The 22,867-nt window shown below is 40.4% G+C and overlaps 1 protein-coding gene across 1 annotated transcript in view; it reads left to right on the forward strand.

Annotated features, from left to right (window-relative positions):
• The window catches only part of asic4a (acid-sensing (proton-gated) ion channel family member 4a), a 164,005-nt gene that overhangs the window by 135,848 nt on the left and 5,290 nt on the right, over positions 1-22,867 (forward strand). The window contains exons 2-7 of the mRNA XM_072685367.1: positions 5,858-6,002; positions 7,067-7,194; positions 8,493-8,646; positions 15,884-15,937; positions 21,263-21,416; positions 22,443-22,534. Coding sequence (XP_072541468.1) covers positions 5,858-6,002; positions 7,067-7,194; positions 8,493-8,646; positions 15,884-15,937; positions 21,263-21,416; positions 22,443-22,534 — 727 coding nt within the window. The remainder of the gene's footprint in view (positions 1-5,857; positions 6,003-7,066; positions 7,195-8,492; positions 8,647-15,883; positions 15,938-21,262; positions 21,417-22,442; positions 22,535-22,867) is intronic.

The raw sequence follows: 22,867 nt of genomic DNA on the forward strand, positions 1-22,867 counted from the left end.
TCGCACTTATGTGCCATCCTGGATGAGCTGCACTACCTGAGCCACTTGTGTGGGTTGTAGAGTCCGTCTCATGCTACCAGGAGTGTGAAAGCACCACCAACATTCAAAAGTGATCAAAACATCAGCCAGAAAGCATAGGTACTGAGAAGTGCTCTGTGGTCCCCACCTGCAGAACCACTCCTTTATTGAGTGTGTCTTGCTAATTGCCAATTCCATTTGTGCAACAGCATGTGAAATTGATTGTCAATCAGTGTTGCCTCCTAAGTGGACAGTTTGATTTCACAGAAGTTTGATTTACTTGGAGTTATATTGTGTTGTTAAATTTATTTTTGTTGAGCAGTGTATACTATTATATTTGACAAATATACTCATAATTTTGAATAATTATATGGAACCCTGAGTGATATGGCCAATGTGAAATAATGTCAGATGTAGTCAGTATCTATGTAAAAAAATTATTTCCTTTAGTCAATTCTTCCGTCCTTCATTTCTGTGTTTCTTTATTTCTTTTCCTTCCTCCTTCCTTCAGTCCTTCCTTCCTCTCCATCCTTCCATCCCTCTATTCTTTTTCCCTCCTTCCTCCCTTCAATCCTCCCTTCCTTCCTTTCTTTTCCTCCATTCTTTTCTTTCCATCCTTTCATCCCTCAATCCTTCCTTCATACATTCTTTCCTTTATTTCTTTATTTTTCTTCATCCTTCCTTTCTTACTTCCTTTCTTTCCCTCCTTCCATCCCCTGACCTTTATTTCTTTCTGTTCTTATCTTCCTATATCTTCTTCCTCCCCTCAGTCCTCCTTCAATCCTTCCTTTCTTTCTCTCCCTCTTCAATCATTCCTTCCTTCATTTCTTTCTTTCTTTCTTTCCCCCCTCCTTCCTTCATTCCCCCTTTCTCTCCTTCCTTCCATCCCTCCATTCTTTCCCCTCCTTCCTCCCTTCAATCCTCCCTTCCTTTCTTTTCCTCCATTCTTTTCTTTCCCTCCTTCATTTCCTCAATCCCTCCTTCCTTTATTTCTTTCCCTCCTTTCATCCATCAATTCTTCTTTAGTTTCTATTTTTCCGTTATTTCTTCTTTTTCTCCATCCTTCCTTCCATCCTTTTCTTCCTTCTATTCTCCATCCTTCATTTTGTTCTGTTCCTACCTAACTATCTCTCCTCCATTCTCTCAGTCCTTCCTTTCCTTCCCCCCTTCTTTCTTCAATCTCTCCTTCATTTCCCCCTTCACTCCTCCCTTCCTTCTTTCATTCCCTCAATCCCTCCTTCCTTTATTTCTTTTCCCTCCTTACATCCATCAATCATTCCTTTCTTTTGTTCCTCCATTCCCTTTTCTCCTTCCTTTCTTTCCCTTTAGTCTTTCTTCCTGTACTAATTACTACATGGTGTGTGTTCTGTCGAGTGTGGTAGAGGGTGTTTAGACGCAGGTTTGGTGGTATTGGTTGATGCTCTGTGGAAGCTGATGGCAGGTCATTTTAGTGGATCTTTCCTCAGAAGCACATTTCACACAGAAACCTCCATCATAACTGAATCCTGACAGTGCAGGAAGTGTGTGTATGGGGGCAGGTGCAGACGAGCAGGGCCGTCAGTTCAGCAGAGTTTACTCTGATTTCACATTTCATCTCCCAACATCTCCAGCAGATCAGGATTTCATGGGCGCCGCAGTATATAATTACTGTGATAATTAGATATTTCAGCAGAGCCCCTCTCTAAACAGCCAATTTTGTGAGTGTGTGTGTGTGTGTGTGTGTTTGTGTTTGTTTTCTGATGTGTGTTTATATGAATGTCTCCTGATCCTGCATGACCTGCTGCTGGATTTAAAGTGCATTTGTGTGTGTGGGTGTATATGTGTGTGTGTGTGTGGTCTTTAATTGCAGCTGTAGGGTGTGTTCAACCCCAGCTGTGGTAGAAACGTATCCATCCAGAGAGCTTTGATTTGTTGTGTGTGTGTGTGTGTGTGTGTGTGTATGTTTGTTTTTGTAAATTTTCAGGACCACAGAGTCCTAACGTGTGTCACTGGCTGTCTCACACGTTTCATTTATTCTAAATAAAGGCTTTGAGGTACTGACATAGAAACACAATGTCCAAATATTTGTGGACACCCTTTCTAATGAATTGCTTTCAGCTATTTTAAGAAGCACCCATTGCTAACACAGATATGCAAATGCACACACACACACACACACACTTGACACAGCTTGTCTAGTCCCTGTAGAGAAGGGATCTGGTCCTCTTTGAAGGATCTGGTAAACACCATGACCCTATTGGCACCATACTGCCTAATAATGGCAGGCGTGGACTAGTAGAGGGGTATAAAGCCCCCCAGCATTGAGCAGCTGTGGAGCAGTGGAAGACCTGTGTTCTCTGGAATGATGGTGGTGGAGCTCCATCCAGTATTTTTGAATGGGATGATTTAGGGAGTTGAGGATGATGAGGTGGGGTGGTGATCATCATCAAACATCCTGACGTCACTAACACTCAAATCTTCACAGCAATGATCCTCCAAAATCTAGTGGAAAGCCTTTTTCCCTGGACAGTAGAGACAGAAACTCATTTTAATACCCTTCCTTGATTTCAGATGAAACAACGCATGAGCAGGTGTCCCGATACTTTTGTCAATGCAATGTATTTATATTACTGCATATAGATGCTGTGTACTGATTGCTCCCCTTTATTCAGACATCACAGCCTCTGTGTTTCGGGATTAGCTGGATGTCGGTGTCTGAGAGCAGAAGCTCCTCCTCAGCTCTGCTGGATGTTTTTTTTGTTTTGTTTCTGTGTCCGTTTATTACTCTGTCATCCTCCTGCTCCCCTCCGCTGATCTGTTCCCTCCTGACATTTATTTGTCAGTGTTTTTTGCCTTTTACTCTCGGGGGTTTGATTAGAGTGTCCATGCGGTGCGCAGAAGAAGAGCTTGAGTAATCGTCTCCATGTCACCTTTAACTTAAAGCAAGACGAAGGCTATAAACAAGCAGATGACAGGCTTTTTATTTTTCAGGCATTTGTGGATTACTGCGGGAGCGCCTGCTCCTAAACTCTGCGTTTAAGGAGCCATTAAATTTGATTGTACGCTGGCCTTATCACAGCAGCCCTTATTTGGATGTGGTCATTTTACAGGGTCGTGTCTGAATGCATGGTATATTGATATCGTCCTCATTTTGGAGGAAGACGCCAGTGTCAGTTTATCGCTGGCAGATGGATCTGTCTCTCTCTTATAGCAGTTTGATCCCTGTAATACCCTGCAGTAAACCACTGTCTGAGCCTGATAAAGACAAGTGGTGTGCTCCAGCTAACTGTGCTGGTTTGATTGCTTGTGTAAATGCACTGAAATATCAAGTCTTTTATTGCTTTTTATTGCCATTCTGAGGACAAGTACACAGTGGGGACAAGAAATGACGTTCCTCCAGTACCTTCATGGTGCAACATAGAATAGAACATCTGAACATGGGACCAGAACAACAAAATAATATGATAAAATGAGGAACTTGGTGCTCCTGACAATTTCCACAGCAGACCTAGCAGGTGTCCAGCAGGGGGTGATCACCTCGTACTTTCCTGAAGTAGCAACCATCTCCTCATGGTTAATTTTGTCCACATTCAGGGACAGGTGGTTCTGGACAGGTTCTGCACCAGTCCATTAGCCACTGCACCTCCTCTCTGTATGCTGACTCGTCATTCTTGCTGATGAGGTCCATCATGGTTGTGTCATCAGCGAACTTGATGTAGTTTGAGCTGTAATACTTTGCAGTACAGTCATGAGTCAGCAGAGTGAACAGCAGTGGACTGAGCACATAGCCCTGGGGGGCACTGTTGAAGGCGCTGCTACCAATCCTGACTGATTGAGGTCTCTCAGTCGGGAAATCCAGGACCCAGTTACAGAGGGATGGGTTCAGGCCCAGCAGGCTCAGTTTTTCAACCACATGCTAAGAGATGATGATGGTAAACGCTCAACTGATGTCAATAAACAGCATTGTGAAATAAGCGTCAATGTGGGTAAGAGCCTTTGATATTGGATGTGAGTGCACTGGGACGGTAGTTGTTGATGGTGGAGGTCATGAAGCACATAGGGACGACTGCGGTGCTCAGAGAGATGTTAAAGATGTCTGTAAGAACATTTGTCAGCTGTTCTGCACATTCTCTGAGCGCTCTACCTGATATGTGATCCGATCCTGGGGCTTTCTGTGGGTTGACTCTGTGTAGAGTTCACCGCACATCAGCTGTGGACAGACACAGTACCTGGCCATTTAAAGGATGTGTGGTCTTCCTCGCTGTCATGTTGTTCTGTGCTTCAAACCGAGTAGTTGTTCAGTGCATCTGGAAGGAAGGCATCACTATCACAAGCAGGTGGAGGTGACTTGTAGTTGGTGATGGCCTGGATGCCCTTCCACATGAGCCTTGTCCTGAAAGGGTCATGAATTTCCTTTGCATATACAAAATGCATATATAAAATTTGCTTCTGATGGCCTGGGAAAGCTTGGCCCTTGCAGTTTTGAGGACTGCCGTATCCCCTGATTTGAAAGCCATATTCAAATATACAGCCAACATTTGAATACATAATTACTGTTAATTTACTAACTTGACCAAATTTGGATAAAAAATAAAACATGAAATGTGACGTGCAAAAATGAATGAACAAGAAAGCATTTATTCATATGTATTAGCATGTTTCCAAGTTACACTGAAGGGCTCTTTGCTCACAGCTGTGCCTGAAATCACTGGAGGTCACTGGATGTGAAGTGTTTGAAAAGAGTCGATGAAGCCGAGGCTTGCAGGGTCAAGATCTAGTTAGAGTTGCTGTCTACACTGAGCCTGTCACTCCATCAATGTACAGCAAAGGTTTCAGGTTGGCCATTCAAGTTCTCTGACAGAACCTGAATGAATGAATTTAAATTGGTGTGTCCAGGAGGCACATTTCCTGTCTTTTAGTGCATCAAAGAATCACTGAATCTACCTGAGAGGATTCATCTTCACCTCACTGCAGGACTCTGACTGTTTATCTGCTGGACTTTATCATCTCACCCACATTTTCATCTTTTATGGCTTTATGGCTTTAACGCCAAATTGAGCATTTTATTTTTCTTAATTCAGTTTAGTTTTATTGTTGTTTTTATTCTTGTTTTGATTTTGATTCTGATCTGGTGTTGACCTGAGGAAAATGGGTTCCCCTTTTGAGTCTTGGTTCCTTTTAAGATTTCTTCCTCTTGACCCAAGGAAGTTTTTCCTTGCCACTGTCGCCACTAGGTGCTCAACATAGGCTTAAACATAGATCTCTGTAAAGCTGCTTTGTGACAACATTTGTTGTTAAAAGCCTGAACTTAATTGAATGACGTATGCAATGGTGGCACCGGACACAACAGCTCCTCTGCCAATGCAGACGATTTGCGGCCTATTGTTTTCCAATATTTCAAAGTGTATGGCAGAGTGGTAGTGTCAGTTTAAAACTGTATCATTTTACCACCATTTATATCACTGATATAATGATAATAAGCTCCCCAGACAAAAAGTGAGTACCTTGCATTTTTAAGGTAGTGGTAATTTCAGGCTCCTGCAGATGGCGCTGCATGAGGATGATGGGGCTATAAATATCTGTGGGGTATGTGATGGAATTCATAGATTCATGAGAAGAGGTGGTACAGTGCAGGGAGCGTCTCATTGGATGTGTGGAAAAGCATATTATTGCATATTAAAGTAATGACACCCTTTTAAAGATCAGTAAACTTTGAATAATTGAATAATTATTCAGTAAAAGCTTGGGAGATGGATATGTTTTTGTAAATTCCTTTCATTCATGGAGGTGCCGTTATTGATACTATTGATGCACCAGTGAGAGACTGTTCCTTTACTGATGATTTGGGTTCCTCTTGCAGGTGTACACGAGGTATGGGAAATGCTACACATTCAATGGGAACAAGACGACGTCCAGGAAGACGAAGCAGGGAGGAATGGGGAACGGCCTGGAGATCATGCTAGATATCCAACAGGACGAGTATCTGCCCATCTGGAGAGAGACAAGTGAGAGAGATAAAGCCCACAGAGACAATACACCTCTGATTTATTATGAAGGCTGGTTTATGCTCATAATGTGATGGATGTAGATGTATTTGCATAAAGACACAGGATGCAGCGACAGGACACAATGAGCTTCAACAGCAGATCTCGTTATTAATCTGAAGACATTTTTTTTTTTTAAAGCCGAAGACATTTTCATAGATATTTCATTTATAGTTTCTGTCAATAATAAGGGCACGTCTTGATGTAGTACAGTGGGTAACCACCACCTTCCCCATGGTAGCCTAGGGTTCAAGTCCCCAGTTCACCAGACTAATAAGAGTTCTTGGGCAAAACTCCTAACTCTACATTCTCCTATCTGGGTAACATGATTCAGGTGCACACTAAAAGGACAAAAGTATTGGGACACATTCTCATTTATTGTTAAAAAGAGTTTCTCCTGCTTTTGTTGGAGTAACTGTCTCTACTGTCCAGGGAAAGCTTTCCATGCCCACGCCTGGTGTCCACAAACATTTGGACATATAGTGCAAGAGCTTCACCAAAAAAAAATGCTGTAAATGCGAAGCCTCGACCACCATTTTTTCAAACACCATTGGAGCTCAACACGCTTGGAGGAGAACGCTGATGGCTAATTTAGTGACATCGACTAACAGATGCCCTCAGCCTCGGACACTCTGAGTAATAGAGGGAGAAGGAGGACCATCCTGCCCACCCAGAGCAAGAGAGGACAGTTCTGCTCTCTGGGACACTGACGGACGGCTGTGGCATCATTGGGGATAAAACCAATGCTCAACCAGCCCCACACCCATAACCTTAAACCTAGCCACCCAGCCCTACAATGAAAGCACCTTTCCCCAGATTCGCCGCTGCAGCTCTGCTGTTTCCCTCGTGCTCTGATAGCTTTACTTTCTGTAGTCATAAACATCCTTAAATGCCATATTTATTCCTAATATTGAGTTTGTCACCTCTGTTTTCCATATATATTGATTCCGAGATCCACACGGCTTAATGCTCATATTGGCTCTGTTCCCTTTCTCTCTCTCTCGCTGTTCTCTCTCTCTCTGTAGATGAGACTTCTCTGGAGGCAGGGATTCGTGTTCAGATCCACAGCCAGGACGAGCCTCCATACATCCACCAGCTGGGCTTCGGGGTTTCACCTGGATTTCAGACGTTTGTGTCGTGTCAGGAGCAAAGAGTACGACCTGCTCCCTTACACACTTCACTACCAGCAACCTCAGAACCCAACACTGTAGGGTGGAGAACCCAATCACACACATTAATTCAATTAAAGATAAAGGATTATTTGAGGAATACCATAGATGAACCATCTCTGGTTCTATAAAGAACATCTTTAATGAGATATGAGTGTAAAGAACCTTTCAATTAGTAAAGAAACTTTACCTCCAATTCTTCAAACCTTTAAAACACTCTTCTCCAGAGCGACTTACAAAAGTGCTTCACTGGTTACTCAGCTAATTAGCTCATTTGAAGAGACTAGGATCCGAAAGATCCCACCTAAGCGTAGATGGCACTCTCTCCACATTGCTTCCCTGCGATGCTGGGCATCACTGGCGTCTGCAAGCTGGTGGGTTGGATGCCCGGTGATGTTGCATCGGCGGCAGTCCAAAAAATGAGAGCTGTGGCTGCACAGACGTTGAGGGAGGGGCTTGTGTTGGTCCGCCTTCATTAGTGTCAATGGGGGAGGGGGGATTGTTACATACTGGTTGGGTAATTGGTGATACAAATGAGAAAATGGGTGAAAAATCTAATAAAATTTACAAAAAAATAAGTCATTTTTGAAATGTAATTATTTCTCATTCCTAATTATTCCCATTTGACCTAATTATTCATTGAGCACTTTAAATTACTCAGTCTCTACAGTACAATGAATAAGTCAGTAATTACGAGGTTTTTGGCATCTACTATGATTTTTATTCAGTTTCAACTATGAATTGTTTAGTATCTGCTATGAATTATTCCGTTTCTACCATGATTTTGTTCTGTATTTACTGTGAAACTAATATGTAATTTATGCTGCTCAAGAGTTGAAGTATGAGCTCACACACAGGCCTTTAGGATTTAAAGGGTTACATTATATTATATACATGTGATGTATACATGTCCAGAAATCTAAAACTCTGATCTGAAAAATATCCACACAAACCTGTGACTGCTAAGTGTGTAATTAGAAAAGCAGTTAGCACCATGCTAATTGGTACACATGAGCATCTACTGCTGGAACTACAGGTTCTGGACTCTGCTGGTGGGTCTGTTGTTGTGTTTACTGTCTGCAGAGCTGCTGTGTTTCAGTCGCTCTCTGAAAGCTGTAGTTTCAGTAGTAATAAACATCCCTAAGTGCTGCATTTACTTCTAATATTGCATTTGTCACCTCCACCACCTGTTTTCCATATATATCGATACTGAAATTCACACAGACCCTACTCTCTCTCTCTCTCTCTCTCTCTCTCTCTCTCTCTCTCTTTCTCTCTATAGCTGACCTACCTGCCTCAGCCGTGGGGTAACTGTCGCTCCTCCACTGAGCAGCTAATTCCGGGTTATGACACCTACAGCATCAGCGCCTGCCGTCTGCACTGCGAAACACGAGCAGTTATGCAGGAGTGTCACTGCAGAATGGTCCACATGCCAGGTAACTGTACCTATATATATATATATGTGTGTGTGTGTGTGTGTGTGATGCTATTACACAAAAATATATAAAAAAATCTTCTTAACAGGAGGGGCCAAAAAAACGTCTTAACCTTTAATGGAAGTCAATATAAAAACATTTTATTCCACTTTTTGGAACCTTTTTTAACATTTCTATTGGTCCATTCATCATAAAATTCAAAAAGTGAAATAAGGCAAAAATGGATGGAGATGGTATCTTACAGCAATGAGGCATGAAAAAGAAAAGAATAATATAAACAAATAAACAAAAGCAATTTAAAAACATTGTTCAGTGAAAGACTAAACATCATTTAAATAAAACTAAAAAAAAGGAAATGTAATTGATGCTAAATTTGCGATTGTAATGTTTGTAATGCCCCAGACAAATTTAGACGCTTGCAGGTGTAAAAGGTGAAAGAGGCTTTACTAACAGAATCAAGTTCCTAGTAATCACACAGGCAATGGTCAGTTACAGAATGTAAGCAAACAAAAACATACAGGTATACAATTCAACAAGGATGAGGCAAAGACGTAGTCAAAAAATACAAAAGTATTGGGTCAAAATCCAATATCCAAAACGCTGTTAAATAGTCCATTGAGAAAGGCAAAAGTCGAAAAACCAAGGCAATGGCCATACATGATAAGTAATACACAAGAAATGACACTCAGTAGGTCAGCAGAATGTATACAATACTTTGCACAGGTCAATTCTACAGTCCAGGTTTAAATACTAAACTGATATGTCATATGATCAACAACACAGGTGATACGGGTTAGAATTCTGGAGAACGTGAATGTGGATGGCAGCTTTGAGTCCTGTGAGCAGTCAGGCAATCTCCCAGGTGTGGGAGTGCTTTGAATAATAAATGTAAAGAATACAACATTGTTTTTTTTGTTTTTTTGCAAATGAAGTTCTGGTGCTGGTATTCAGTCTCAGTAACAATACAATACAATACAAAAACACTTTTTATTAAAAATGAAATAGGGGTACTTTTCTAAGGTATTTCCACATCAAGTAATGGCTTAATGACTTAATTTAGCTTCTCATGGGTGGCATCCTGTAATAAGCATCCCCGAAAGAGACATCACAATAACTCACAAAAAAGGAGTGTTTCCTCCTCAGTTTGGTTTGTTTTCACACAGAAAAAAATCCAGCCTCATCGAAATGCTTATTCACAAACATGAGAACGTTCTCTCTGCTGATCAGAGCTGATTGGGGCAGAGCAATTAAATACTGTGTCCTGGACTAGTTTTGCAGATTTCTGAACAGATTTCTGAACAAAATCAAAGATGCATGTGTTCATAGCTGTATTACCATTAATTATCAGGGCAGTATAGCAGGTTAACATCTGGCTACAGGAGCCGTTTAGCTCAGACTTGTAGAATACACCTATTTGGTCGGTTCGAGATCAGATCATGTTCTCACCACAAACAGAGAAACACATTCCAGAGGTCGTTTGAGACTGGGCCGAAACCTCTTTTCTAGGGTCTCGATGTGGTTGTTTTGGTCCTTATCTAAGAGCGATTACTGTGTTCACACCTGCCCAAACAGATCATACCAAGAGTGAAAATGAACCAGAGTCCAGTTTAACCAGGCTGAGAAGTGCAGGTCTGAGAACACCCCAAGACTCAAAAGGAGAAGCGGGGTTGTTGAACAGTCAATGCTCTTCCTCCAGACTCAGCTTGAATTGCTTTAATTGCTGTAAGCTCTAATTGCTGAGACAGTGGTTTAATGAATTTGCTCTCAGCAACTAATTTGGCCCCAGGCGGTGAAGCCTTAATGCGAAACCTGAACTTCTATCAGCTAAATAAACGATCAATTTACACTGTGGCGGTCTTCTTCCACAGGGAGGAGAATTCTGCACAGGGGTGTAATTTAGGGGAGGAGGAAGTTTAACTGGAGCATTCTTCTTTACCCACAGAAGAATCCTAAAACCTAAATAATGAAAGAGAGCAGAAAAACTCAATCTTGAGCTGTTTCTTTTTGCAGCAGGAAGTATTCTTCAGCCATAGCTAACACTTACTGTTAAAGCTGAGAGTGTGGAGAAATGTGAAAGTTAAAAATTAAGGTTCTGTTAAGGATTCTTTGAGTGAGGCCATTGAAGAGCTGCCTTTAGTTCCCAAAAATATGCTTTTGTAGAATAAATAAATTTTTCCCAAGGTTATAGAACCTTTCATATAATGTACAGGTTGTACAACAGTTAAAGGGTTCTTTCTAGAGCCTTTACATTTTGTGGACGTTCTTAGAACAGTCAAAAGGATCTAAACAATCACACTACTAATCAAAAATATATATTTAAAACTGGAAAATCTATTTAAAACTGGAATCCTACAAATAAAAGTTTTTGACACCTTTATTTTTAAGACTATCTGTAACATCAACAGTTTCCATAACAACCAATGATCACAAAAATCCAGAACTGGAAACTGAATTCAGGATCCAGAATCAAAGACTTCTTTATGAAGTAACTCATGGTCACCAAATGTATTTAAGGTTTCAGTAATAATAATAATAATAATAATAATAATTATTATTATTATTATTATTATTATTATTATTAACATAAACCTAACCCTGGTTATATCCCTAAACCTGGTCCGAACCCTAATCAGGGTTATATCCCTAAACCTGGCCCTAACCCCAACTCTAAAGTTTTACCCTGGACCTAAACATCCTTTAAAACCCTAATCCTAACATTAACATTAACATTAACAAAACCAAAATCAAACCTTCACCCTGGTCCTAACCCTAAACCTGGTCATACTCTTTCCTTAATCTCAATACAAAACCTAAACCAAACTCTTACCCTGGTTCTAAACACCCCTAACCCTCTAATCCTTAACTTAACAAAACCTAAACCTTCACTCTGGTCCTAATCTTAAACCTGATCTTACTCTAAAATAATCAAACTAAAACCTAAACCTAACCCTCACTATGGTCATAACCCTAACCCTGGTTCTATCCCTAAACCTGGTCCGAACCCTAACCCATGTTCTATCCCTAAACCTGGTCATAACATCAACTTTAATCTTAATCTCAATCCAAAACCTAAATTTACTTTTACCCTGGTCCTAAACATAGATTTGGTATTATTCCTAACCCAAATCTTAATCTCAATCTCAATCCAAAACCTAAACCTTAATCTTACCCTGGTCCTAAACCTTCTTTAAAACCTTAATCCTAACCTTATCAAAACCTAAACCAAACCTTCACCCTGGTCCAACCCTTAAACCTGGTCTTACTCTAACGTTAACCTCAATCCAAAAACCTCAATCTGGTTTAACCCCGACATATAAATCAACATTAATATGGTTTAATCTTAAACCAAATCACCAACTCAAATCAAAACTTCAAAACCAGACTCCTACCCTGTTCCTAAAACACAGACTTGGTCCTAATCCTCACCTGGATCCTGAAGTTGAACAGTTCTGTGGATCATCTATTGGGCGCTACAGCGGACCATCTAAATACACTGACCATTTAAGATCTGCAGCAGATCTGACTATTCCTCACCCTTGTTTATTGTGGCAGACTCGGTGCCAGACTCTCCTAACTGGCAACACCAGCCTCAACCACTGACCCACTTCGGTTCCCCACGTCGGTAATGAGCAGTTCTGCCCTTTGCCGGTCCGTCTAAGAGAGTGGAGGGAGCGGTTCTCCAGCGCGAAGGCTAATTCTACCATCCTTTTTCAGCGGACAGAGAGACAAAGGGCCGTCCTGGAGCCCAGCTAATGAAGTCTCCACACCTGAGTTATTAGCGAGGCGAAGTGTCCAGACAGCGGAGCTGCGGGTCCTAATGGACTCTCTGGGCCTTTGTTCCATCTCTTTAACGTCTCGGAATCAATCTCACCCTAACGCAAATGGAAAAGGAGCTCTGTTTCCCCAAACATTAGCTGAGAGAACAGTGTGTATTGTGTGCCGTGCGGTTCTGCGCTGATTAATTACAACGCTGATGAGATTATGCTATTAGTGAGGGTCTGGCGTGCTGCTGTGTGGCACCGATGGTGGGTGGGGGTGTCATGGATTGGTTTTTAAAGACTTTTTAAATATGCCTGTGGGGGAAATGACTCTGGATTGGTTGCAATCGGAGGAACTCAGCTGGTCATGACTCAAACACCAGGGAACAGAGAACACACAGTCTTCTCCATCATCGTAACACTGGTACTGCCATTCCAGTGAGGAGCTTCAGTCTGTCAGGCTGCCTGGGTCTCTCTCTGTCTTTCTCTCTCTCCCATTCTCTATCTCTCTCCACCTCCCTTTATTGAGTTTTCCATTCAAACGTTTAGGAAATGTTGAGGTAATTTCCAGAGTCTGTAAAATTATTTAAGCAACCCTTTACTTAATCGTGAGGATACACTGAGGGAGACCCTCATTTACAGTGTAGCCGAGCAATAATTACAAATCAAGAGACTAAATCGAACAGCTATGAAAGTACCACAAGCAATTATACCACAGTTTAGTTCTGACCGTGCAATGTGATTGGTTAAGAGACGTTTTGGGAGCGCCAATAGACCTTTATCATAGTCCAGATCCAAATAGTAGCGTTATCAAACTTGTGTAACAGAGCACTCGGCGGTTTTCAGCCTCCCTAAGAACCTTCACCATCACTAGGCTTCAGCACAGCCAGCATAAGGGCAGTCTGTCTGGAAGTCCCTCCAACATGGACGAAAGGCTGATTGTCGATTGTCTCGGCTAGCAGTGGTGTTCTGACTCCCATCGTCTAGAAATCCTCCTGAAAGGAGTTTAGCAAAGCAGAGAAGGAGCAGAGTGTCTCTTTAGGCTAACACCAGCTACCATCTCTGACTGGACCAACTACAGACCAGCACCTACTGGCTACTGGCTTCATTCTGGAGGAGACCAGATCAATCCAGCAGCTTTAACTCCTCCTACTCAGTCCATGTAAACATTAGCAGCAATAACAATAGCTTCATATTTCTACAGTAAACTCCTCACCAAACCCTGCTGAAACAGTTTGATTGGATGCTGCATGAGTTCATTTGCATCTTTAATCACAAGCATGAGTAATACGCTCAGGTTTGGGGCTATAACATGAATATAGATCAGTACACCAGTGCCAATACATTACGTGATAGCACAAACCACAGGAGTATTATTGCCTAAAAATAAAACCATTCAGATTCTCAAATCACAAAAATAAGCAAACAATCAATTAGGATGATAATCAAAATAATAAAAACAATATAATATTGTTATTTATCCTGAAGGAAATGTGCAGTTTAAATGGCTCCCACCACCTGCTGGGTTGTTGCTAGTTTCTGTGGTGGTTTCTCTGGTGTTGCTGATGGTGGATGCTGTTGCCAAATACAACTACTAGAATAAAAACAACAAATTCTGAGCACATACTTCTTATGAACTGTTTTTGGTTAGAAATCAAATGTACTTTTTAACAATTAGTGTGTTTATTGTGTTGTGTGTTTATTTACATTAAATTCTGTGCCACCTTAATTTTAGTGCTATTTTAATGGAAGTTTCACCTTAAATTTAGTGCAACTTAAGTGTAATTCCACCTTTAAAAATTATCATTATATGTGATGTGTGCAAAATTCCTTCGCCACACGGAATCCGTGCATCCGATCAAAAAGCTGTATACAACCACGCATCACACAATCTGGCCGGACGATCTGGAATTGGAACAGTGTTGATATCTGGAAAACTGCAGGACGAGTTACGCGGCAAAGAAATGGCAAAAAATATGAATAAAAGAGAAGACAGACTAATATAAATCTGATAGCAATGTAGTTGCACCTTCCTTTCTTAACCATAATAAAAGGAACAGTGACGCAATAATGTGATACGACTATATCTAAACCAAATTAGCTGACTAAGAACTAACTAAAGTGAAACTAAAAGATCTAACTGTTATATATATATACACGTTCTTAAGATGTGAGATGAGTCTCACTGTGTTTTAGTATTCAGCGGCATGCAGTGGTATTAAAATAACAGATGCCCACAAAGCAAGAGAAGTCTATAAAAAGATATTTGCTAGTTCAGACTTTGTTATCAGCATATGGTATATTATGATTTGGGAGGAGACTGAATGGGAGGGGGGCTCTGAAGAACTTTCAAGAGAATGTTCAGGAGACTTCTGCTTGTGGTGTAAAACCAGACCGCCCTCTCTAGTACATGGATCCTGGAATGACTGGGTTAATAAAGGGAGGCGATGGGTTGGAGAAGGGTTGACTTATCAAAAACATGTGAACTAGGTACTGACGGTATTTATAGGACATTATAGGACAATTGTTTTGTTACTTCAAAACCTCATGTTGTATTTTCAGGTAGCTGTAGATAGATAGATAGATAGATAGATAGATAGATAGATAGATAGATAGACAGACAGACAGACAGACAGATAGATAGATAGACAGACAGATAGATAGAACATATATATATATGACAGACAGACAGACAAATGTAAGGTTAAGGTGCATGTATTTGTCACTTTACAGCGAAATGGGTCCTCCGCATTTAACCCATCTGTGGTAGTGAACACACACTAGTGAACTAGGGGCAGTGAGTACACACACCCAGAGCGGTGGGCAGCCAACTATAGCCTTGCTCAAGGGCCCAACAGTGGCAGCTTGCCAAGCCCAGGAATCGAACCAGAATTGACAATACTGAATAAATATGTGCATATATTAGTATTAAAGTAAAGTGTCAGTAGTGTCCAGGAGTGCAGATGTACCGTTAGAGTGTAAAGAAGTGTCAGTTAACAGGAAGGCTCAACTTGGAGGTTCAGCTGAGGTCTGGAAGGCCAAGAGAACTTTGAGAGAACTGTTGGTAGGACTGCAAACCCCTTGTTTATTTAGTAGACTTTGGAGTGGTGGTACACTGTTGTACTGAGCAGAGAGTCCTGCACAAACATGACCTTTCCTGAGTCCTCACCAATAAATCCAGCTTCAGAAAAATTCAAAGGAACATCTAAACAAGGATGATGGGTTTTGTAAACAAGGTCTGAGGACTGAAGCAGTTAAAACTGAAAGGCTACATAAAGTGTTACTAGCTGCAATATTGGCCAAAGGGGCTGTTACTGTAGTACTGACCAAGCAGTGTGCCCAAACTTTTGCTTTAGGCCCTTTTCCCTTATGTTATTTTGGAACTATAACTGAATCTCTCTCTCTCTCTCTCTCTCTCTCTCTCTCTCTCTCTCTCTCTGTTTTGATTGATTATATTCATTTTTTCTTTTCTGTCTCAGGAAATGCCGATATCTGCCCTCCCAACAAAATCAAGTGTGTGGACAGAGCGTTGGGTAAGCATTCTGCCAAACACCCTGCGGCACCTTCATACAGAAAAACACAGCTCAGAAAAATTAAATACAAGATGAGGAAATGTGTCGAAAGTATTGCCTGATAGGAGGGCGAGAGAGAACGAGCTGGAGAGAGAGAGAGAGAGAGAGAGAGAGAGAGAGAGAGAGAGATGAAGAGAGAGCCAGGGAGGGAGCAGGTATCATGTAGATGTGACGTAAACAGATATTTTTCACAACAAAAGAATTCAGCTATTAAACTTGAAAATGAAGTTTCTTCATCTGCAGCCTTCAAATATCAAACAAAATCAATATGGACTTATTTTAAAATATATTTCAGTCTAGATATTTACAGCATTTCTCACTCCTTCAGTTGAGAAACAGTGGCATTATTCCAAAATACTAAGTAATATTAATAAATGTCATTATTATGTTGAGATACTATTTTTTTATGTAATACAAAATACTACCGGTCAGGAACTGAAGAGCCCAGAATTCTAATATCAATACCAATATCAAATGACAAAAATGCCACCAAATTCTTACTGGACTTCACTGAATCTCTTTCTAACCAATCCAAAACTCTTAAAATACAAAGTGAGCCTGCTGCTAGCTTACTTAACTAAACGTATTGAACATTAGAGTACTGAACGTCTTCTGCAGGTAGAGTTACACCAGTTATCACCCACTCAACCAGTACACTTCCATTCTACTTACAGAGTGGCCACTAGGGGGCCTGAATATCAACATCTGAACCCCTAATCCTGATCTTGGGCAGACCTTGCAGAAATGTGGTGTCGCAAAGTCATTCAGTAGTAAGAACTTAGATACTGGTGGATGTTGTTTTGCAAACACTGTTTAATTTCTATACTGGACGTTAGACTGTTTTGTCTTTTGCAAATAGGCCACTGGATGTGACTAAATTTGGGAAAGAATTGTTGAAAATAATCAGAATTAAATAAAAAGGCTTATAATGTGAACACAATCAAAGTGGCTCAAAATCTGATTTGGAAAATTGGAATTTATGTATTCAGCCCTGAACAAATCACCTTCATGCACACACTGCTTATATAGGAAGTTAAATTGTGCGATCTTGTACAAGAGGTCTGCTGGCTGTGGCTAAACTGGGGAGAAATATTCAGATTTACACAAAAGCAATTTTAATGTGAACGCAATCAAAGTGGCTCAAAATCCTTTATCCACATATTCTTTATACTAGAAGTTAAATTGTGCCATCTTGTACAAGAGGTCTGCTGGCTATGACTAAATATTGGAGAAAACTGGTAGAAATAATCAGAATTAAACAAAAAGGTTTATAATGTGAACACAATCAAAGTGGCTCAAAATCTGATTTGAAAAAATGAAATAGTTGTATTGATCCCTGAACAATTCACCTTTATCCACATACTGTTTACACTAGATTACACTAAATTGTGCTATCTTGTACAAGAGGTCTGCTGGCTGTGACTAAACTGGTAGAAATAATGAGAATAATGTGAACGCAATCAAAGTGGCTTCAAAGTTCAAAGTTTTATTCGGCCCTGAAAATGTGTTTTCCACAATAAAACAATTCAGCTATTAAACTTAAAAATGAAGGTTCTTCATCTGCTGCCTTCAATATCAAACAAAGTCAATATGGACTTATATTTACAGCATTTCTCACTCCTTCAGTGGAGAAACAGTGTCATTATTCCAAAATACTAAGTAATTAAATAATGTAATTATTATGAGATACTATTTTTGCCAAAAACAAGGATGTAATTCAAAATCTACTGGTCAGGAACTGAGGAGTCTAGAATTCTGATATTAATACCAATATCAAATGATACTGTGGCAAAAATAAACCCACCAAATTCTTCCTCTGCACTTAATTTAAAGGTGCACATATTTGTACACACACACCCAGAGTGGTGGGCAGCCAACTCCAGCGCCCAGGGAGCAAAGAGGGTAAAGGGCCTTGGTCAAGGGCCCAACAGTGGCAGCTTGCCGAGCCCGGGAATCAAACCCACAACCCTGTTATCGATATCCCGACGCTCTAACCGCTGAGCCACCACTGCCCTTTGCAACTGGGCCAACTGGGCTGTGACTAATTTGAGGAGAGAAATAGTGGAAATAATCAGAATGAATTAATAAGGTCTGTAATGTGAACGCAATCAAAGTGGATCCAAATCTGATTTGGAAAAATAGACCTGCATTTTCACCTCTGAAAAATTCACCTTTTAGGAAAAATCGATGCGTTTGACTTCAGCCCTCTAATGTGAATATAACACACACGCACACACACATACATACACACACACACACACACTGTTGTTCACTTACTGAAATGAACACACACACACACACACACTCTCTGCGGGCTCCCTCCTGCCCTCTGTTTTATGACACCCATAAACGCTCTTTATGAGCAGATGATGATGACGATGAGATGTCTGAACATTTATGATCTTCCTCCTCTAATAATGCGGAAATGTAATTATCTGCCTTGTCAAAAGGATTTCCGACCCCATTTAATGGCTGGTTGAACTAAAGCGAGGTCTATCTCCGGCACAGCTCACGTCTCCATCTACTGAAGCTCACTGTTCACTTCAGCAGAATAAATGCTCTCCTTTTCTGGACCAGCACATTTAAAACTACTCTGTTTAGACTTATTGTGTGAGGAAATGGCTTATGCTTGGCGTAGTAGGCGTAGGCTGTGCACTGTCTTGCCTGCATGCAGATGATTTCATTGCAGTAGTTGGAAACTCCATAATCTTAGTCTTTACCTGAACTACAAAGCGGCCTGAACTCACGACTTCAGGTTTGGATGCAATGGTCAATAGGAGGAGAGAATTGCTGTTTTCACATTATGTCTTGCAAAAATCTTGTGTCTCAACTGACATTTTTTTAAATATCAGAATTCCATGATGAATGGACCAATAGAATTTCTCCCAAATGACTGGAAATTACATCTTTTTACATTGACGTCTATTGAAAGTTACATTTTATTTATATCCTGTAAATTTTGGAGATACAAGATTTTTACATGACAGCCATGCAGTAAAAATCAGGTTAAAAATAATAATTTTAAGAAATTAATAAAAAAAAACATATTCATTTTCATATTATAAATGGTTAAGTAAGGGCAGGACATATTTCCTTTATTTATATAACATGTTTTAAAATGTCAGGCAAAGTCATGTATAATAAAGTCCTGTCATTTTAAACAATACAGAAAGGCACATAAACCTATTTTTCATATGATTTCACTGGGAGGAAAAGTAAATGTAGTCAGATTTAGGCCTATAATGTAAACAGAATAGGACCCCAAATTGAGCCTTGAGGTACACATGTCACGGTGAATCTGGAGAAATATCTGTCAGATTGGTGGGAAAACTGGTAGATGATGTTGCTAGACAGACAGACAGACAGATAGATAGACAGATAGACAGACATTCAGACATATAGATAGATAGATAGATAGATAGATAGATAGATAGATAGACAGACAGATAGATAGATAGACAGATAGATAGATAGACACACAGACAGATAGCCAGCCAGACAGGCGGCCAGACAGACAGACAGACAGACAGACAGACAGATAGATAGATAGATAGATAGATAGATAGATAGATAGATAGATAGACAGATAGACAGACATTCAGACGGACGGACGGACGGACGGACGGATAGATAGATAGATAGATAGATAGATAGATAGATAGATAGATAGATAGATAGACAGGCATTCAGACATATAGATAGATAGACAGACAGACAGACAGATAGACAGACAGACAGATAGATAGATAGATAGATAGATAGATAGATAGATAGTAATAGATAATAATGAATAAAATAATAATAAATAAATAAATAAATAAAAACAAATAAATAATAATGAATAATGAAAGGTTATTGAATGAATAATAATGTGCAATAGGTGAATGTATCAGCAGATATAACAATACTGAGTAAATATGTGCATATTTTGGTATTTAAGTAAAGTGTCAAGTTACAAACCCTTCATACTCAGAAAAGAAGAGAAACTATGGATCTTAGGAGAACATCTTAATGCTCTGTTTCTGAGATGACTTTAGATCTTCTCCTGATGCCAACACAAATAATAAACCATAGCAGGCCCTGAATAAATAAATCACTGAGTAATAAACCTGATGTTCAGGAGGTTCAGCTCAGACTTGTCCGGTGTTGAGTGTGTCCGAGTTTTCAAAGCCGTGGAAGTTAGTGTGAAGGGCTGATCTTGCTAATATGTAAAGCAGTGTAGACGATTTATAAGGGTGGGCTAATGGGGAACCCACACTCCCCAGTATGTGTGTGTGTGTGTGTGTGTATTCTCAGTAGTTGTGTTGTGTGTTCTCTTCTGGACGTCCTTCAAAACCATAATTAATGTTGAATCACATGCTGAGAGTGACTGAAGATGCAGAATATGAGTGTGTGTTATTTACGGTGGGAGTTTGATAAATGAAACTGTAGATCTCAGGTGGACACCAGCTCTCTCGCTCTCTCTCTTACACACACACACACTCACACACCTCCTCAGCTACTATAACACAGGTGGCGGCAGGCTGTACATGCAGAGAGACTTTATTGTGGTCAGTCTGAGGCAGGTCCATATTCAGAGTGCATTAGAGCAAAGCAAGGGTCAAACAGAGGAATACAAAAAAGTATTGGGACGCCTGCTCATTCACTGCTTCTTCTGAAATCAAGGGTATAAAAGAGAAATGTCTCCTAACTGTCTTAATTAACTGTCTGACTTTCTACTAGTATATTTGTGAGGATTTGATTGCATTCAGCCACCAGAACTCATTCCAACTTCCCAACTCATCCTAAAAGTACTGGATGGAGCTCCACCACCATCCCACAACCAACCACAGCTCAATGCTGGGGGGCTTTACACCCCTCTAGCCCATGCCTGGCATTATTAGACAACATGATTCCAATCTTTGCTCCAGAGAGTCCTATTCTATTGGCAGTACTTCTCTAGACAAGCTGTGTGTGTGCATTTGTACATCAGTGTCAGCAATGCAGCTAAATGCAATCATTAGAAGGGGTGTCCACAAATATTTGGACTGTGTATTAGCCACTTCCCCTCAGTTTGTTTGCCGTTTATTCCCATCTGCAAGGTCGGACTCGTCCCAACTGCTGGTTCCGCACCACATAGAGGTTCCTTAAAAACATTGTAACAGACGGTTCTTTCTTAAGAACCTGATCCAATAATCTGGAAAGAACATTTGCATTAATTATTAGGGAATTATTAGGGAACCAGCATGAACTGTTACAATGCATTTTAAATGATGGACTTTAAGAGTGTGTGTGTGTGTGTGTTAGCTTTGTTACAGAAGAGTTCGGGGGACTCATGTCCGTGTGAAACTCCCTGTAATCTGACCCGCTATGGTAAAGAACTGTCCATGGTGAAGATTCCCAGTAAAGGATCGGCTCGATACCTGAGCAGGAAGTACCACAAATCAGAGGATTACATCAGGTACCATCAGAACCGGGCCTCCTTCTTTTCCTCCTAGCATATTAAACAAATGACGACTGCCTGACCCTGTTAAAAGTGTCTCTTTAATTTAGGATAAGTAGAAGAACATACTGCAGAAAACAGTCATTAAAAATGGGCTCATGTCTGGGGGTAAACCATCCAGTTCAGGGCAATGAGACGCTAATGCTGTGGGTACTATATGCTGATTCACTGTAAGTAAATAAATAAATAAATAAATAAATACTAGGGTTTTTCACAAAAGCTTCAAATGAATCCATTCATTTTTAACTCATTAGGGGGCGCTCTCTAGCTTCCGAACCAGTATCATCTCTAGTACAGTTTAACCTCTTATAACGCTGTTATACTGCAGTTATCTCAAATGATGCTAATGCTGAGTTTTGCTTAAAGCTACAGATCAACACAGTTGTCCAAATGTAGAGAATTAGTTGAGTCTGACAAAAGTATTGGGACACCTACACTATTCCACCTACAGGAGCTTTTCTATGACACCCCATTCTAAACCCATAGGCATTATTATTAATATGGAGCTGGTCCCCCTTTGCTCTAAGCTCTACCAGCAGCAGCAGGTCTGGAGCTCTGCTGCAGTTACTGAGTCAGTTGGAGGCTTTTCTGCACTCTACTCAGTTGGAGGCTTTATACACCTGTAGCTGAATGGGACTGAATCAGCCACCTGAATTTAGTGGTTATGAGGTGTGTCCCAATACTTTTGTCCATATAGTTATTAAAGCTTATGTATAAATCACACTCTCTCCTTAAACTGTGTGGAGTGGAGTTGTCTCTTCTATACTGAATATAACTGATAAAGTCTGTGTAGTGGTTCTCTGAGTTAGTGCGGTTCTGTATAGAATAATGGTCTTCACTAAGGAACCTCTTCGTTTTGGGGTGTAGATGTAGTTGGTGGTCTTGCCTGTTTTAAAAGGCCAGTAAAGTTTCACTGTCATTGTTGTGATTAGTCTTCACAATCCTGCTCACCTCCTTAACTGAATTTCTTTTATTGTGTTCTAGAGATAATTTCCTGGTTCTGGATATTTTCTTTGAAGCTCTGAACTATGAAACGATAGAACAGAAGAAAGCGTATGATGTCGCAGGTTTATTAGGTAAGAGCTCTGACAGTTATTTTGTTTGATCTGGGTTTTTGTTTTTTGCACCAGTTACACATTCACACCAGTTTACACTGTTCTAGACTGTTCTTACCAGTTTACACTGTTCTAGACTGTTCTAGACTGTTCTTACCCGTTTACTCTGTTCTAGACTATTCTTACCAGTTCATACTGTTCTAGACTGTTCTTACCAGTTTACACTGTTCTAGATTGTTCTTACCAGTTCATACTGTTCTAGACTGTTCTTACCGGGTTACACTGTTCTAGACTGTTCTTACCAGTTCATACTGTTCTAACCGGGTTACACTGTTCTAGACTGTTCTTACCAGT

The sequence above is a fragment of the Salminus brasiliensis genome, chromosome 8 (assembly GCF_030463535.1).
Source record: "Salminus brasiliensis chromosome 8, fSalBra1.hap2, whole genome shotgun sequence".
Lineage (NCBI taxonomy): Eukaryota > Metazoa > Chordata > Actinopteri > Characiformes > Bryconidae > Salminus > Salminus brasiliensis.